The sequence below is a fragment of the Engraulis encrasicolus genome, chromosome 23, assembly GCF_034702125.1.
Source record: "Engraulis encrasicolus isolate BLACKSEA-1 chromosome 23, IST_EnEncr_1.0, whole genome shotgun sequence".
In the NCBI taxonomy this organism is placed as follows: domain Eukaryota; kingdom Metazoa; phylum Chordata; class Actinopteri; order Clupeiformes; family Engraulidae; genus Engraulis; species Engraulis encrasicolus.
Genome location: NC_085879.1, coordinates 12,464,364 through 12,483,508, shown reverse-complemented (window position 1 = coordinate 12,483,508; position 19,145 = coordinate 12,464,364). Strand labels below are relative to the sequence as shown.

General features: G+C 45.9%; 1 protein-coding gene across 1 annotated transcript in view; it reads right to left on the bottom strand.

The window, feature by feature from the left end:
• Nucleotides 1–19,145, bottom strand: part of LOC134440605 (F-box and WD repeat domain-containing 11-B) — a 35,173-nt gene extending 16,028 nt beyond the window's left edge. Inside the window, exons 1-4 of the mRNA XM_063190725.1 lie at nucleotides 18,809–19,145; nucleotides 12,698–12,766; nucleotides 11,932–12,154; nucleotides 11,331–11,517 (exon numbers count right to left, since the gene is read on the bottom strand). Coding sequence (XP_063046795.1) covers nucleotides 11,331–11,517; nucleotides 11,932–12,154; nucleotides 12,698–12,766; nucleotides 18,809–18,910 — 581 coding nt within the window. The 5' untranslated portion in view covers nucleotides 18,911–19,145. The remainder of the gene's footprint in view (nucleotides 1–11,330; nucleotides 11,518–11,931; nucleotides 12,155–12,697; nucleotides 12,767–18,808) is intronic.

Genomic DNA, 19,145 nt, shown 5'->3' with positions numbered 1-19,145 from the left:
AAACGCAGGTAGCAAAGGGTCCAATAAAACTACATTCAAAATGCCTCAACAATAAATACATACAACATAAACCATAAAATACACATTAGAATCTAAAGCTTAGAAGGGATCACTGTCAGAGACGTGCTTAATATCCTCTTACACTAATAGGCCTATTCATGTAAGAAGAAACTGCACTAAAAATTACCCTTTATTTACTTTAAATTAAATACTGTGAAAGGTTTCAATAAATTGCATAGTGCAATGAAACATTACATTCATAACAGCAATGAAATTATCCTCTTGTCTTAGTTAAATCACTATTAAAGAAATAGTAATAAACTTCTCTTTGTGTAGAACCCATCAGTAATAATAACTAGTGTTATGTAAATAATAGCAACTACTGTAAGGCTAGTGTAACTAGTGTAAGGCTACTGATGGTAATCAGCATCAGTATCAGTAATGGCTACTGATGGTTATAAATATCAATAATTAGTAATGGCTACTAATGGTTATCAGTATCAGTAGTCAGTATCAGTAATATCAGTTATCAGTAATATCAGTTATCAGTATCTGTAATATCAGTTATCAGTATCAGTAATCAGTTATCAGTATCTGTAAAGATCGTGAAGATCGTAAACATATTCTTTTTCACCAGTGACGCTTACAACGTTAGCCTGGTCAGTGCATTGGGAACGTTCGGAGACAACCGTTATTCTCGTGGGGCATTGCTAACATTTCTGTGGCTAACCATTGATATAGTGCAGGAGATGGGACAAGGGCACAAAACGGCTAAACAGATGTTATTCCTCACCGTTGCTCCTAATGATGTGCTCAAGGGGATGAATCCGGTGAGTACACTTAGACACAGCGGTGAATGGTGAATGGTGCCTGGCAGTTCTCGGGGGTTAGCCTGTTAGCAGAAATGAACGTTCGGGGCAACCGTTATTCTTGTTGGGCATTGCTAACATTTCTGTGGCTAATCCATTCACACAGTGCAGGAGATGAGAGGAGAAGAGTTAAAACACAGTTATTCCTCACCGTCGCTCCTGAAGATGGTGATGTGTGATGTGATGATACGATGGTGAGAAGTTGATGCCTCTGGTGGTTCTTGAGGGGTTAGCCTGTTAGCAGAATCAGTGCATCAGTGCCGGAGATGGCGGTAAATATCAGTGTTTTCGTTTGTCACATAAAAGAGTTGTCTTACCGACGTGGCTGTCAGCTAACATGTGGCTCTTGATGATGTTCTTACTGTCGTGATCTTCCACACTGTCCGGTGATGCTCAAAAAATGTTGATGTTGTTAACGGTTATAACGATGATGATAAAGTTTCCAAACAGCAAGTGGCTGGCTCAGATGATGGTTGTCAAAGAGACTGAAACAATCCTTGCGCCTTGGTTTCATTCAGCGGCTCGCGTTCTTAGGCTCGTGTGACATCTGATTGGCTGTAGTAATTCTTGCGTGTATGTGTAGCTGTTGTCATATTTCATTGGGGAATACTGATAGAACAGGGGTCACTCTGTTTCGTGTATCTTGCGTAGTATGTAGTGGATGCGAGTGGATGGTGTGTAGGTCGTGAACTGTGTTGTTTACATTGTGTACATGAGTGAGTGTGTGTGTGTGTGTGTGTGTGTGTGTGTGTGTGCGTGCGTGCGTGCGTGTGTGTGTTCATGTCTTTTGAACTCCGGGTTTCATCCTCCCCTCCTGAACCTTTGCACGTCCCTGTGCAAGGTGGACATCTACACAGCAATCACTGGGGATGGGGTAGTGGATTGTACAGGTACTTCATTGATCACTTCGGACCAAGCTATGGACAAGCCTTGAAAGAAGGATCTCATTGCCTTGGCCAAAGGATTTCCTAATTCTGCATAGTCAAGCCGTTGTGGGGGTTGACGATTGCGCTCAGATCTCCTGAGGGGTTCATCAGGGTTTGTGTTTTCGTGAATACTTGTGGTTTCAGTCGTTTCATCATGTTGTTCCTCAGGTTCCACTACTTGTAGACTTTCATTCTCCTCATGTTCTTGCTCTATTGGAATGTCTCTATCTGTGGGGTTGTCGTCTTTATCGGTAGGTATGTCTTTATCGGTGGGTAGGTCTTTATCAGTGAGTATGTCTGTATCGGTACGTAAGTGTTCAGGATCACTCTGGTGAGAGGTAGACTCGATCATCAAAGGACTATCTGGAATACTTTCGGACATGTCAGGTAAGTTCAGATCAGGTACCTTAGATTGGGTGTCAAGTTCAGGTAAGTTATGATTTACAGGACAAGGGTCTTGGGGCTCTTGGACATTGGCCATGGGAAGATCTGGGTGCACTGGACTCTCTGTGATCTCAGGGACAGGGGAACTCAACCAGACAGGGATGAGTGAGTAGTCGTCGTCATCCGAGGAGCTCTCTGCCTCTGCTACAGGGTTGGCACGTGTTCTTGGTCTGCGCGGCACCGACTTCTGCACAGGCTGAGTGTCCTCTTCGACAGGTAGGTATCCGCACGGAAGCAGCAAGTCTCTATGTAGTGTCCTCTGGGGACCATCTTCAGTTTCTGGTTTAATGGTGTATACTGGGAGAGTGCCTGCTCTTGTAACGACAACATGGACCGTGGATTCCCATTTGTCAGCAATCTTGTGCTTTCCTCTTATGCGGACGTTTCTCACCAGTACTCTATCTCCAGGCTCTAGATCTGAGGCGGTGACATGCCGGTCATATCTTGTCTTGTTCTTTAGTGCTATCTTTGCTGACTTTTCCTTTGCAACTTCATAGCTCTCTTTCAGACGGGACTTGAGGGTTTTGACATACTCTGAATGAGAGGAGTGTTGGCCCTCTGGCACTGGCAGCTTGAAAGCAAGGTCAACAGGTAAACGGGGGTGACGCCCGAACATGAGCTCGTACGGGGTGAAACCTGTGACCTCGTTCCGGGTGCAGTTATAAGCATGGACCAAGGGTCTTACATGGTCGCTCCAACGGTACTTGTCTTTATCCTCTAGAGTCCCAAGCATGTTGAGCAGGGTGCGGTTGAACCGTTCTACTGGGTTACCTCTAGGGTGGTATGGAGTTGTTCTAGTTTTGCGGATACCGGCCACCCGACAAAGCTCTTTTATGGTGTTGGACTCAAAGTCGGGGCCTTGATCACTGTGCAACTTTTCGGGGAAGCCATAATGAATAATGAAATTCTCCCAGAGGCACTTTGCTACAGTCTTGGCTGTCTGGTTTCGTGTTGGGATGGCCACTGCATACTTGGTAAAGAAGTCGGTGATAACCAGCACGTCCTTGGTGTTACTCTGGTCCGGTTCGATGGAGAGGAAGTCCATGCAAACTAACTCCAGGGGTCTGGTGACTTGAATGTTCACTAATGGTGCAGCCTTTTCTGGTCGCGCCTTCCTCCTCACACACCTGCCACACTTCTTCACCTTCTCTTCCACATCTGATGCCATCTTCGGCCAGTAGAAGCGGGTCCTCACGAGGTCTAGGGTTCGGTCGACTCCCATGTGGCCCATGTCGTCGTGCAGACTGGTGAGCACTGGACTTCGGAACTCAGCTGGGAGGACAAGCTGGTACGCCCTCTGGGATCCCACTTGGCGGCGGCGGTACAGGATGTTGTTGTGGAACTCAAGACGATGGAGTTCACGGAGGTAGAGTGGAAGATCAGGGAGTTGGGTGCGCAGAGTGGGTGGTGGCGTTTCCCCATTTTCGATCTGGTGAATGACATGTTGTATGCACTGGTCAGCCCTTTGCTTTTCTGCTATCTGTGCTTCTGAAAGATGCGGGATGGCTGGGAGGCCTCCGAACTGTTCTTCTTGTTCATAGCACTCGGGAATAGCGCAGAATGATGTCGCAAGGGTCTCCACTAAGGCAACATGGTCTCCTTCTCTCTCATCATCCGGGCTGGCACTGAAGGCAAGTTGTCGCTCACAGATGGCCTTCACGACTGAATGGTCCACCTCATCTGGATTCTCTGGATCGGTAAGATGGTCTTGAGTGAACTGCTGGATGCGCTCCTTCTCTTTCTGTGACCTTGGATCGTCTGCTCGCTTCTCGTGTTCCCTGCGTGATAGTCCGTCTGCATCTCCGTTCAGTTTCCCTGGGCGGTAGGAGAGCTTGAAGGAGAATGTAGACAGTGCAGCCAGCCACCTGTAGCTCGTCGCATCGAGTTTGGCTGATGTGAGGATGTAAGTCAGCGGATTGCTATCCGTCACCACGGTGAAGTTGTTGCCATAGAGATAGTCGCTGAACTTCTCCGTCACCGACCACTTGAGTGCGAGGAACTCCAGTTTGTGTGCTGGGTAGCGACTCTCACTCTGTGATAGACCTCTACTCGCATACCCTATGACTCTGAGCTGGTTGTCTTGCTCTTGGTACAGTACAGCACCGAGCCCGGTGGTGCTGGCATCGGTGTGGAGTATGTAGGGTTTCTGGGGGTCGGCGAATGCTAGAACAGGGGCTGTAGTGAGGCTTTGGATGATGTCTTCAAAGGCTTTCTGGCAATCTGATGTCCAGCGGCTTCCAAAAGGCTCTTTGGGGTTGTGATACTGGACTGTCTTTGTTCTCGTGTCTGTCTGCTTCGCCTTCGACTTCTGGTGGTAAGGTGGGTAGCCAGAGGTCAAGTTGTGGAGAGGCTTCACAATGCCGGAGTAGTCCTTCACAAACCTCCGATAGTAACCAGAGAACCCGAGAAACGAACGGAGCTCCTTCAGGGTACGGGGTCTCGGCCAAGTCTTGAGTGCTTCGGTCTTCTGGGGATCTGTTTCCACGCCCTTCTGCGAGACAATGTGCCCCAAGTAGCGAACAGATGTCTGAAAGAAGCGGCACTTCTCCGGGGATAACTTGAGACCGTTTTCCCTCAGGCGATCCAGGACTTTGGCCAGACGAGCTTCGTGTTCCTCCAGGGTTTGAGAGAAGACAATGATGTCGTCAAGGAATACCAGCACTTCACGCAGGTGGATGTCGCCCATGCACTTCTCCATTAAGCGCTGGAATGTGCTTGGAGCGTTGGTGATTCCTTGTGGCATGCGATTCCATTCCCAGAATCCGAGGGGACATGCAAAAGCTGTTTTTGGCTTGTCATCTTCATGCATCTCAATTTGGTAATATCCGGACTTCAGATCCATCACGGAGAACCATTGTGATCCACTTAAGGCAGAGAACGACTCTTCAAGGTTTGGTAGTGCATATGCGTCTTTGATGGTTTGCAGATTGAGTTTGCGGTAATCAACACATAGACGTACCTCGCCATTCTTCTTTCTCACAACGACGATAGGTGAAGCATATGGAGACTCAGACTCTCGGATGATTCCAGCTTCAAGGAGATCTTGAAGATGTCGTCTCACGGCATGATAGTCGTTGGGATGGATGGGCCGGGGTCGTTGCTTAAACGGTGTGTCATCCTTCAACTTGATTCGATGTTTGACCTTGGTTGCGTGGCCAAAATCGAGGTCATGTTGAGAAAAAACGTCTGAGTAAGTGTTGAGTGTCTTGGTGATTCGGTTCCTCCATTCTGCAGGGAGTGGGGAATCTCCGAAGTCGAAGCTCAGATTGTCACTTTGTTGTTCATCTCGAGGAGAGTGTTGCAGACTGGAACAGACTGTAGGTGATGACAGTTGACTGGGGCTACAGGTGTTGTGGGTCTGGCTGATCTCGTGAGGGATGGCAAGTTCGGCGATGACAGAGTTAGAGGGCAGGGTAATGTCATGGTTGGTTTCATTTCTGATGATTACAGGCACCTTGTACGGGAACCGTGCAGGGATGGAGATGATGCAGCTATCAACGAAGATCCCACCCGGCAAGGATGAAGTGGAGGGTTCTTCCACTACTGCCCATCTCTCGTTGTTAGCTTCATTTCCAGTGACGACGCCTTCCAAGACCACCTTCTGTCCAGCAGGGATGATGCTTGACTCGTGACGACCTAACTTCACAATGCCGACTTGACCTTCTGTGCTTTGGTGCCGTCTGAGCTGCAGTGTCCTCAAGACTTGTTGGTAGCCACAGTAGATGTTACTTATCACGTTGTTTCCATCACAGAATTGCTCATAAAGAGGGTCTAGTGTATTTGTGCCAATCAGTACAGGCATGCTGCTACTGGAGCGAGTATCTGGCACTATCAAGGCAAGAGTCTGTACTTCGGGTTGTGAAGCAATGAATTCTTCGGGAAACTGTATATGTAATTGAATGTAGCCCAGGTATGGGACTGCCTGACCGTTGGCGCCCTCAACTTCAAGCATGTCGCTAACTGGGTGTAGCTGACAATCGGAAAGGTGGGACTCATAGAAGGACTGAGACACAGTTGTAACTTGCGATCCAGTATCCAGCAGTGCATTACATTGAATTCCATTGACGTTGACATTTGCTGTGCTTTTGCTTCCAATTAAGCCTCTAGGCAGTTTTCTGTTATCTACAGTTCTGTGTTCGTTAATTGTTACTCTTCTCTTGACATTTTGTGTAGTAGTGGAATGTGTTTGTGTAGTAGAAGTGTTTGCTCTAACTTTATTTTTCTGGTCTTGTGTTCTGGTTTCATGGTCTGTTTGTGTGTTGCTTGCGTCGGAGGGACGTGATTGACTCTCCTCAGCTCCTGTCTGTCCCACAACAGGAACTGTTAGTCGTTTAAAGCTACACTGGAACCATTTCGTGTTTCCCACTGCTGCTGTCTCGCGATCAATTGCCTTTTCTTTTCGGCTACAAGACGGGGGTTGGCAGGGTCAGTGCAGCAGGGAGCAATGTGTCCATCCTCACCACAGTTAAAGCAATACCAAGGCCGGGGCTTGGTTGTCTCTTTCGTTCTGGTCTGTCTGTCCATGTCTGTATCTGTGTTACCTGGCTTTGGTGGTCTGTTCTGAGGCTTTTCTGCAGATCCCTTGCGATTAGCTCCCTGTGTCTTTTTCTGTGACATGAATGTAGTGAGCTGGCTTTGCAAACTTGCTACTTGCTTTCGCAGATCCTCAATCACACTGATGGCACCGGCACTGCTCTCCTCTGGTTCACGAACATATGCATCATGGAAGTGGACCTGAGTTTTCTGCTTCGTGATGCCGATGTGTCTCTTCATGCGCGTTGACTTGGCTTCCAGTCTGTCTTCCTCAGAGCGGATCATCAGCAGGAGTTCAGAGAACTGGGGTGGTTTGCTCTTCTTTTGCTCAAGCTGCAACGTGCTGATCAGACTGTTATCCCAACACCCTCGGCAGAACTGCTTCAGGAGATGCTTGTCACCTTCTTTGTGTGTAACTCCCCCTTGTTTCGTGGCTCGATTTAAGGCTAGCTGGAGTCGTTGCAGGTAAGAGGATGACTTCTCACCGGGGTCTTGTAGGGTGTTCAGGAACTGGGCGAACAGCTCTTCTCCGTCTGCGACCGTGCCGTAGGCTGAGTCCAGCAGCTGTAGGTAGGCGGCAGGGGGTGAATCAGGCAGTAGACCTTTTACGACGTCAACAGCAGGTGGGAGTAAGTTCTCTAGAATCTTTCGTGATATTTGCAGTGGTGACATACTGGGATCATTCTGTAGCAGCTCAATGTGTGTGCGCCATGTGTCATAGTCAGTCTCATGGTTGGGTATGGGGATCTTGCCGGAGAAAGAGCGGAGTCTCACTTGGGACTGCATGTGAGGGAAAGGATCCTGCCTCCGAACAATGTGCTCGACCACAACCTTTTGGATGTCAGGGGGGTTCACGTCGCTTAGGGAAAGGGACGGTGTTCTCTTGGCATTGGCAAGGAGGACATGGTCAGCGTCTCCATGGCCGCTTGGTGCAACATGAGACAGTGAGGTGTGCTGTGGCTCTCTGTGAACAGGTGGGGATGACACGGTCGCCTCGACGTGTACAGAGGGGGAATCGTCAGCCGCGTGTTGCATGGCATCTATATCCATTCCAATCTGGGACATCATCTCTTTCAAAACTTCGCCATAATCCTTGCCACTCTCCTTGGCTAATTGCTTGAGCTCCGTTAAGTACGTCTTTGTTGCATTTGAGCCAACTTTGGTGGTGTACGCGCTACTGAGTGTTTTTACTACATAGGTAGCGGGGGACTCACCTTGTGTAGTGTAACTGTAGGGTAAGTGGGGATCTAAAGTTTCAATAGCTGAACTGCTAGAATACTCAACGATCAGGTTTTGGAAGAATTCTGAGTGTGGGTCTTCAACTAAAAGGACTCTATCAATTTTACCATACTGTTTAAGATAATCAAGGACTTGTTCATCTTGATCGGGTACCTGAGTTATGCCACTGACTAATACTGCATTTGGAATATTAACACTAAACTTTCGAATAAAATCCATACTGGTGATAAGTAATTACTTAGTAATGTCTGCTCAATATTGTTACTCAACAACTAGCTCCTCCTGGCAGGCTCGCCACTTTTGTAACCGGGCTTTCCTTTAAGAAAGTGATTTACAATTAAAATAATGAACAATAATACTAGGACCTGGATCAGAAGATCTAAGTAAGAGAGAGGAGCGAGTGTTAAGCAACAATAATGAGTCAGACAAGAAATTCCTTTTTGAGTGAAAACTCGTATATTGTTTACAAAATGTTTGAAGTGTATAAAAACCCAAATAAAATAAAACAGTGTGCACACTTAAAATAAACAAGGGTCCACGTGGCCTTAAACAAAATAAAAATGGTAAAAAAGTGGAAAAGGGGGGGAAAAGTTCCTTGTTAGGGTACTTAAGGGTATATGTGGTCGCTCTGGGAAAGGCTCTGGGAAAGGCTCGCCATCAGTGTCCTTGACCAGGTGAAGTCCTGGCCCAGTCGTCTTCTTTGGTTTCTATCCTTCCAAAAACCTGACCTGATAGGTCACATTCATCCATACATACATTTCCATTAGTACAATGTACAATTAATCTAAGATGCATCATATTATCTAATTTATCAAATTGTCATACTGGGATGACAAATCACATATCTTCTTAAATCATTAAATTCAAGTGCATGAAAACAAGTCGTTCATGTGCTACGCCTTTCTACAAAACGCAGGTAGCAAAGGGTCCAATAAAACTACATTCAAAATGCCTCAACAATAAATACATACAACATAAACCATAAAATACACATTAGAATCTAAAGCTTAGAAGGGATCACTGTCAGAGACGTGCTTAATATCCTCTTACACTAATAGGCCTATTCATGTAAGAAGAAACTGCACTAAAAATTACCCTTTATTTACTTTAAATTAAATACTGTGAAAGGTTTCAATAAATTGCATAGTGCAATGAAACATTACATTCATAACAGCAATGAAATTATCCTCTTGTCTTAGTTAAATCACTATTAAAGAAATAGTAATAAACTTCTCTTTGTGTAGAACCCATCAGTAATAATAACTAGTGTTATGTAAATAATAGCAACTACTGTAAGGCTAGTGTAACTAGTGTAAGGCTACTGATGGTAATCAGCATCAGTATCAGTAATGGCTACTGATGGTTATAAATATCAATAATTAGTAATGGCTACTAATGGTTATCAGTATCAGTAGTCAGTATCAGTAATATCAGTTATCAGTAATATCAGTTATCAGTATCTGTAATATCAGTTATCAGTATCAGTAATCAGTTATCAGTATCTGTAAAGATCGTGAAGATCGTAAACATATTCTTTTTCACCAGTGACGCTTACAACGTTAGCCTGGTCAGTGCATTGGGAACGTTCGGAGACAACCGTTATTCTCGTGGGGCATTGCTAACATTTCTGTGGCTAACCATTGATATAGTGCAGGAGATGGGACAAGGGCACAAAACGGCTAAACAGATGTTATTCCTCACCGTTGCTCCTAATGATGTGCTCAAGGGGATGAATCCGGTGAGTACACTTAGACACAGCGGTGAATGGTGAATGGTGCCTGGCAGTTCTCGGGGGTTAGCCTGTTAGCAGAAATGAACGTTCGGGGCAACCGTTATTCTTGTTGGGCATTGCTAACATTTCTGTGGCTAATCCATTCACACAGTGCAGGAGATGAGAGGAGAAGAGTTAAAACACAGTTATTCCTCACCGTCGCTCCTGAAGATGGTGATGTGTGATGTGATGATACGATGGTGAGAAGTTGATGCCTCTGGTGGTTCTTGAGGGGTTAGCCTGTTAGCAGAATCAGTGCATCAGTGCCGGAGATGGCGGTAAATATCAGTGTTTTCGTTTGTCACATAAAAGAGTTGTCTTACCGACGTGGCTGTCAGCTAACATGTGGCTCTTGATGATGTTCTTACTGTCGTGATCTTCCACACTGTCCGGTGATGCTCAAAAAATGTTGATGTTGTTAACGGTTATAACGATGATGATAAAGTTTCCAAACAGCAAGTGGCTGGCTCAGATGATGGTTGTCAAAGAGACTGAAACAATCCTTGCGCCTTGGTTTCATTCAGCGGCTCGCGTTCTTAGGCTCGTGTGACATCTGATTGGCTGTAGTAATTCTTGCGTGTATGTGTAGCTGTTGTCATATTTCATTGGGGAATACTGATAGAACAGGGGTCACTCTGTTTCGTGTATCTTGCGTAGTATGTAGTGGATGCGAGTGGATGGTGTGTAGGTCGTGAACTGTGTTGTTTACATTGTGTACATGAGTGAGTGTGTGTGTGTGTGTGTGTGTGTGTGTGTGTGTGCGTGCGTGCGTGCGTGTGTGTGTTCATGTCTTTTGAACTCCGGGTTTCACACACATGACAAGCCCCAACAATTCCACCTCCTACAACAATTGCGCTGCAAATCCATAATTACACAGCTTAAGACTTAGGCCAATTTACCGGCAAGTGAAATGGGTCATGTTTCATCCCGAGTGCAAACGTGGCCAGTGCAATATCCTGGAACCACAGCTCCCATTGGCCCCACCTAATGCATGTGTGACTGAGCGTGGCATTACAAGCTCTTATGGTACATTAAAACGGCTTATTTGCCCTGTCAACGCTTGCATTAATGATTGCATTAATGGCTGCACTAAATGCCTCTTTTGTGCCAGTCAAACCACAATAGCTTATTTTCTGTTTGCTTGAGAAACATGGGAGCGTCTTAGTACAGGATATGTGGGAGAGCCTGACTGTTTCAACAGGACACCTACTCCAGCTCCTGTCTAAGCACAACATTCAGAATCTGTGGCATGTGCCCTGCATGTGTGTGTGTGACTGTGTTGGTGAGTCAACATGGCTGGCAAATGGGTGGCTAGTTTGATTATATACAGAATAGAATGTGCTGTTCTGAAAGAAACATTGTAGCTTCAGTGATTTCAATTGTAGTAATTATAACATAATAGTACAGTGCATAGCTTATCATCATCATCATCCATTTATATTTGTAGTTATTTTACATTTTTTATAGCCATTTCATTACTAATATCTGTATTACTTATTGTATCATCCTCATTATGTTCTCATTATAATGTCTACAGGTGGTACTCACCACTGATGCCTCTCGGAGAGGCCCTTCCAGAGGGGGTCTGTGCGCACCATGCGCTCGATCAGCTTCTTCCAGAGCATGCCCTCGGAGATGACCCGCTGCCACTCCTTACACACCAGCTCGGCCGAGCACAGCGACCGCGCATCCAGAAACGACAAGATGTTCTCCGCTATGTGGTCCAGGCCTCGCGCTACGGGGAGGAGGAGAGAAGGATAGAGGAAGAGAGAGGGATGGGGGCAGGGGGAAGAGAAGAGTGAGTGGCAGATAGTGTTATTGGCGATTTGGTTGCTACTGATAAAAAGTTGTTTTACCAACACAATAGGTTTGCCGATAGCTTAGGCATTGTCACAGTTCAATATTCTTTTACTGATAAAGGAATAAAAGCCAATAGGACAGATAAAATTGAGCAGCCACTTACATTCTACTGTGCGTGTATACGCGCACAAGCGTGTGTGGTTGCGCATGTGTTTGTGTGTGTGTGTTTGCACATGTGCGCATGCATGCCTATGTGTCTGTGTTTGTCTGGCAATGCAGTGCTGGACCTGGTCTTGGAGTTGATCTGATCATCTGTGCATCCGTATGCATGTGTTGGGCGTGTGCGTACCTGGCAGTGCAGTGATGAAGTCCCTTTGGAGCATGGGCTTGAGGTAGGAGTTGATGTGTCCGTGCTGGTAGTGGCACATGCGCGAGATGAGGTGCTCCACGAACTCCACCTGGTCGCCCTCCGACCACTGGTCGAACAGCTGGATGCACACGTCCTTCTCCTTGTCAAAGTTGCCCTGCGACGGCCTCTTCCGCGAGCCGGCCACCACTCCGTTGCCACCCATCTTTAAACGCAGGGAGCCGGAGGAGATGGGGAGAAAAAATAAAACGTTATTAGTGAAGTTACAATGCAGTGGCACATATGACAAATGACCTGGTTTGACCTGTCAAATTTAACCAGGTGATTGCCTGAATAAATGAATCAATGAATGATTACGTGGTTGAAATCAACTAATAAAATCATGACTAGGGTTAAGAAAAGTCCAGGACAAAACATATTGGCAGTTTTTAACTGATCAAACATGATCTAGCCTGACTATTAAAGCTTTTCTGTGAGGGTGCCTAGATGGTAAATGCTTTGTCTTCTCGCCAATTTCTTCCACTGCTTTTTCTGCATTTGCCATCCTCAGTCTGAATTTACAGTTTAGACACCAAACTCTCATTTTGTTTTAAATATATTTTTGCCTAGAGTCAGGATACTTAACCAGGAAGCATTTATTTAATCAAAGTCAAGGAGAGGTAGAGCAGAGATACTTGATCCCTGAGGAAATTCAAGCAGCATTGCACAGATCCACATCCTACACATCACCTGATACTGTAACACAGACCTTGAGTGATGTGGTCTTCTTTGGCGAAAGGTCGTCTGAGTGATTCTGGGGGTCCATGGTGGTCATGGTCTATGCGAGAGAAAGAGAGAGAAGGGAGGGTGGGGGAGAGAGAATACAACACAGTTTGAGTATGAGACTAGATGAGTCCAGGTGTGGAGTGGCGGAGTGGAGAAGTGAGGGTGGGTAAGGAAGGGAGGGAGAGAGGGAGGGAAGGAGGGCAGGGGGTGAGCGAGTTGCTATGGACTACCGGAATACAAGCTGAGGATCTGTAGAGCAGGCAATTGGCAGGATGATGGGGTCATTACAACAGGCAAATGAGGAATGACGAGAATGGAGCAAAACCAAGAGATGAGGCACAAGCAACAGGGACGGCATTAGGATCTGGTTGATCGTTTCCCCACAGCGCAAGTAGCATTCTCTGGTGCTACAGACACCCCCTTGAAGACGTTGGACCACTGTAAGTGCTGTATGTGCCCCTATTGATACTGTAGGTGCATGTCTCGGAAAATGTGCTCGCTCTGTGGATCTGTGCCATCTCACATCCTGAACATCTGTCTGTTCTGTTCTCAGATCAGCTGTTCTGCACTGTGCAGTGCTGCTGTCTGAACAGAATGACCTAGCCAGCGGACAGCATCTTCGAGGGATGCTAGTTACTAGGCAGCAGAGGCCCAAGACAGCCTTGTCACAACAGACGGACTGCGACAGCAGCAGAGAAAATTAAATTATTGGCTTTAGTAGTGACATTAGTGTGAGAAGTGGATTTTACCGCCAGACAATGAGAAATACTTAATGGGGGATTTAGCCAGCCGCTCAGCAGAACGGTATAACGGTTGATTTATCATTCTGAGTATGAAACCCATCAGCCACTTTCACATTTATCCTTAATCTGTCTGATATCTGGTACCCATTTCCGTTCCTGAAATGCACACTTGCTTCCGAGAGAGATAACTGTATCTATAAAGGGACTCAGGGTGCAGAAGATGAAATGACCACTCGGCCATTGTTAGACAGCGCTGCAGTGATTTGAAAACTCCATTCAACCTCCTCATCCTAGGCAGCCCTTAATTACCACATTTAACTACAGCTCTAGGTCAGCTAAGCTAATAATGATCATCATCACTGGCAAGCCAAAGGAAAGGCCAGCCACCGTTTCATAATGACCATGGATTTTAAAGACTCCAGACACTGAGATGGTCACCACTCTCTTCAGCACAGACTCAGTCTTCTCAAAGCATGCCAAAAATGGACAATAACCATGAGTGTGCTTTGATAGGGAGCACTAAATAGAGCAAGGCATTAACTGTAATTTTAATCGCATTAACTATAACTGTGAAGCAAATGACCTTGATCCCTTCTCTTCATTTCCCATACGGCATCCGCAAAGGAACACCATTTCCATTTCCAACAGTCACCAACTGAGGATTCGCCGGATAACCTACACCAAGGTCTAGGGCTAAGAGAAATGTGAGCTTGAAATTGATATTTGATCCTCAACAAGATATTACTCTATAGTGCAGTAACAGTAACACTTCAACAACAGAACAACACACTGAGGATACACTTCAGAGCCTTAAGCTCTCTGAAAAATGCACTTGCATGAATAGGAACTATAAAATGTAGAACAGCACATCATGTTGGTCCATCATCAGACTGAATTCCCAACATTCAAAACCATCCGTCTGGCCTGGTGCTGTGATCAGACTTGTCATTCAGAAATTGGATTGCAGAGTGTTTATGATAAATCAGGTTGCATCCTGGGTTGGTTTGTGTGTCTGTCTGCCATGTCGTGTCTACGAGGACGACGGGAAACATCACATTCTGTTCCGTTTGGTCTACGCCCAGTGAGATACGATCTCTGCCACGGCGTAGCAAAATCAAAATAGCTTCTGCGATAACTTCCCCCCCCACCTCCACCTTCGGCACATACACAAAACCTGTCGGTGTAGTTCCACATGAAACATAGCCCAGTGTAAACACTCCAGCCAGCAGAAGTGTAGCTTGAAGGCCTCTCAAAACACACACACACACACACACACACACACACACACACACACAGAGCCATGTCAGCATGTTTGCACAAACAAACTGGGCATTTCAAACGACAAGAGGCCCTGTCTGTCTGTCTAGTGTTTGGGTGAAGCGGACGACTCAGGCCAAAACAATAACAAACAGGCAGACAGACAAACAAATTACAAGGACGACAGCAGCAGAGGAGGCAGCCTAGACAGAAGGTTAAAACAAACAAACAAACAGTACACACACATACAAACTCATGTACACGCCGACTCACACAAACGCACGCACAAGCAGGACACGGCAGCAAGCACTAAAATCAACTGGGGGCGGGGAGAGGTGGGGGCGGAAAGCATTGGACAGCATCGTTTAAAAGTTGACAGGCAAAGCAGGCAAACGAGCAAGCGAGCAGACAGGCAGACGAGTTGCGTAGGCGGCCAGGCAGGTGGGTGGATGGGTAGGTGGGGAGGAGGAGAGGCAAACAATGAATGAGAGAGAGACAGAGAAAGGGGTTGGGAGTGAAGTGAAAGTCGGGCTGGGTTGGGGAAAGCAGGCTGGTGGGAGGTGAGCTATGCAAGTAGGCAGGTATCTGCCGACTACAGCCAGACGAGCAGGTAGCTGATGGGTCCACATTTTAAAAAAAAACGTAAAACACACACACGGGTGGTACCGTGACAGTTATGTCACTCCGCCTACAGACTACTACGCCACGGAGGTAAGAACCCAGCCTGTGGGCCACACCCTTGCTGATACGCACAGTCAGCACAGGTGACTTAACAATCAACGCCAATGCAGTTGAACTTCTCAGTGGACTTTACACAGCCATTTTGTTATTGCTCCACTGCATTTGGAGGTCACGTGCCCATAGATGTTAGGTTATATTTTATATATTTATATACACATTAAACCCACTTCCACGATGCGCAAATGTCTTTGTAAGATGCTGCGTCAGACATTTACAAGCGTAAAGGGACTCAGGAGAGAGAGAAGAGAGACAAAAAGCTGTAACTTTGCAGCGCTACTCTCCTCTCCTCCACGGCTGAGCACTGACTTCACATTAAATAATAAATCTGATGTGGCACCCATAAACGAGAGATGAGTAGAGAGCGAGTTGGAGAGAGGAAGGGAGAATGAGAGCGGGGAAAGACAGAGAGAGAGAGAGAAAGGGAGGGAGAGAGGGGGATTAAGTGCACACGAGAGAGAGAGAGAGAGAGAGAGAGAGAGAGAGAGAGAGAGAGAGAGAGAGAGAGAGAGAGAGAGAGAGAGAGAGAGAGAGAGAGAGAGAGAGAGAGAGACTAACTAACGACCAATGGGGCCCTGGACAGTACACCCATCATTACCAGTGAAGAGCCAGAGAAGGATACATCCTGCAGAACCAAAAGGGGGTAGCAAGACTGACTCGCATGGTGCACTGGCATGGGTGGTGGGGGTTGGGTTGTGGTAGTGGTCTGGGGAGGGCGGTAGGAACAGGGGGGCAGAAAAGAGGCAAGGGACTAGGCACAGTAGGAAGGGGGGTTTGGGATGGAGAGGAAAGGAGATGGGAGCGGTGTTGAGGGGGTGGACGTGAGAGGGTGGAAAGGGTCTTTTCTTTTTCGAGAGGAGGATTAGGGAAGAGGAGGAGTGAGGAACAGGAGGAAAGAGGAGGGAGGAGGAGGAGGAGAGTAGAACCTGGTTGTGGGCCCGGGAGGAGGGAAGGCTCTGCAGGCACCTGAGTGCACACAAACTCTCTGCCACCGAGGAGCAGCCCAGCCAGAGAGAGCGAGGCACAGAGCACTGTGAGAGAGGGAGAGAGAGAGAGAGATAGAGAGAGAGAAAGAAAGGGAAAGAGAGAGGAAAAGAGAGGGGGTGAGGGAGAAAGAGGGGTAGGAGAGCAGGAAAAGGGACAGGAACAAGAGGCAGTTGAGTGACCATGTGAGACAGGTTGCGAAAGAGATAAAAAGAAAGAAAGTGAAAGCCGGGAGATGGGCAAGAAAAAGAGTGGATCAGATTTTATTCGAGTGGAGAAAAAAAAAAAGAGGTGAGGCAGAAGTGAGTGAACAAAAGAGGAGAAATGGAGTGGGACAAATATGTGAAGGGGTACCAAGTAGGAGGAGGAGGAGAAGAAAGGAAAAGGAATTAAGTGAGGGAAGTGAGGGGAAAAAACAGTATTAGAGCCAAACACACGCTCACAGTTAGCGCAGACGCACACACACGCGCACACACACACAAACAGACAGACACAGACACCAACAGTTGTATAGTGAACAAACACACCAACACACACAGAGGCACATACACTGAGGACTGAAGCATTGTTGTTATTAAAATGTGGGGTGGGTAAAGTTGTGAAGAGAATGGACACAATTAACACGAATCAGCTGCTAAAGTGTACATAGTGCACAGTGTCATATGGTAGCCTATTTGATATTTTGTATGAATCAACTTGCCTTATGCCACATAATCCATGGAAGTTCAAAGTTCAGTATTCTTTGGACTAAATGCAGCAATTGAACTTCAGTGCATAAGAAGGAAGGTGTGTCTATAAGAGCTTTAAAAAAAAAACTAAGGCAACGTCTTTTCAGTGGAGACGACCTTTGTAAGCCTACATTTTTAAAAAGGTCACTAAATGCTACTTTTCGACATGAAATAGGCCACACAAAATTTGTTCTTAGGAATTCTGTCTTTAGTCACTCCTCAATAACTCATTCAGTGAGCCTGCACCAAAGCAAATTTGTCTATTACACCTGTGTGTAGCTTATGTAGTAAATAAATGCCTTGGCTGTTCACAAAATATAACAAACCAATTGTAAAAAGGTTTGCTTGTATTATGGTGTGATGCTTCTATATTCTACTCCAAACGTCACCCCTGTCGTGCCAAAAAGCGAGTGCCTGCCAGAAAACGAGTGCCCTCATTGAAACCAATGACATTTTTTGAGAGAAAATTATACAATTTTTTGCAGAATGAATTACATAATTTATTAACTAAAATTATGCTTATGAAACATTACTCGTCCGCCACTTAATATGAGCTATTTGAATGAAACTGTAACATTTGTTATGACAATTCTTCGATTCTTTTATGGAAATAATACTGAAATTGTAACCAGTTCTTTGTAATACTTCCAGAAGGAATCTAGATGCTTTATTGATAGGCTTTCCATTTTAAATTGTGCCGGATTTATCTGCAAAAATGGGTAAAAACTATCTGAAAAATTGGTCATCGCTTTCCATTGGTTTCAATGAGGGCACTCGTGTTCTGGCAGGCACTCACTTTTCGGCACGTCACCCCCACCATCGACTGCCTGACTGTAAACTTTTGATGCATTCAGCTCTGTAAACATTATTAGAAGTTATACACACTATTCATTGTTTACATGGTTCAATAGGATCCCACAATATGCGTTGTAGTGCGAGTATTGATAATGTTCAAACACTGCCGGATAGATATGAGGGAGGGGAGGGCGATAGAAATCACTACTTTACCAAGCTAGCCGCGAGCTAACTGGAACCCTGCTAGCCGTGGACACTTCCTTCTACGCAGCAATAAAAAAAAATCCTCGGGTTTGTGGGCTCATTAGAAAACAATCTTTGATGGAAGATGTTTGTTATTGGAAAAAACTAATAGTATTATGTTAGCCATCTTAAACGCATATTCGGGACCAGTAGCTAAACCAGCTACCTGTCCATTAGAGATTTGCTAGACAAGACTCTGGCAATAACAGCGGAGGCTACCTAGCTTCACCAGCCAAATGGCGCAGCGATACTGCAATGACTGGACGCTCCCTTCATTTCTGTCATTTTCCCCGACAACTGACGACGGTCAGTTATCTGGTTGTGACCACATTGGTCTTCGCGCGTAAAAAGGTCAAGTCTTCATTATTTCGAAATACTGTTAACTGAAACGAAACGAATACTTCCCTAGGCCTGAAACTGACGTTGACAGAATTTGTCTCGCTTGATTTGTCTCTTTTCCTTCAGCATCTGACGTTTCGGAATGTCGATTACATTTTGTCATTCATTGAACTCTCTTAACGACAGCCATGTTAGTGTTATCCCTACAACCATCGTAGATCGAGCCGTGGTTTGAGATTGTATTTCTACCTTCATCCAACTACTTACCATTAGCTCCAGCGTTTTGTCTTCCATCTCCGGCTCCATATTGTTGTTCCGCCCGAAACTCGAAGCGAAAATGGAAACCCAGCCCTGCGTCGCTGTCCGCATCGGGGTATACGTCACAGCCTGATAGCAGGGAGTGTTTTGAGATTGTAATAAGCCTACAAAAAGGGCACTTCAACGCCCTCTTATGAAAAACAATCTTGTGATTGGGCGTCCCATGATGGAAGGCGTGTTTTTGTAAAGCATGGTCCAATATGATTGGCCTAAACGATCACTACGGCTTTCCCCAACAACAATGTTGCTTTTTTTTCTACTCACATAAAAAGCTATAACACCACAT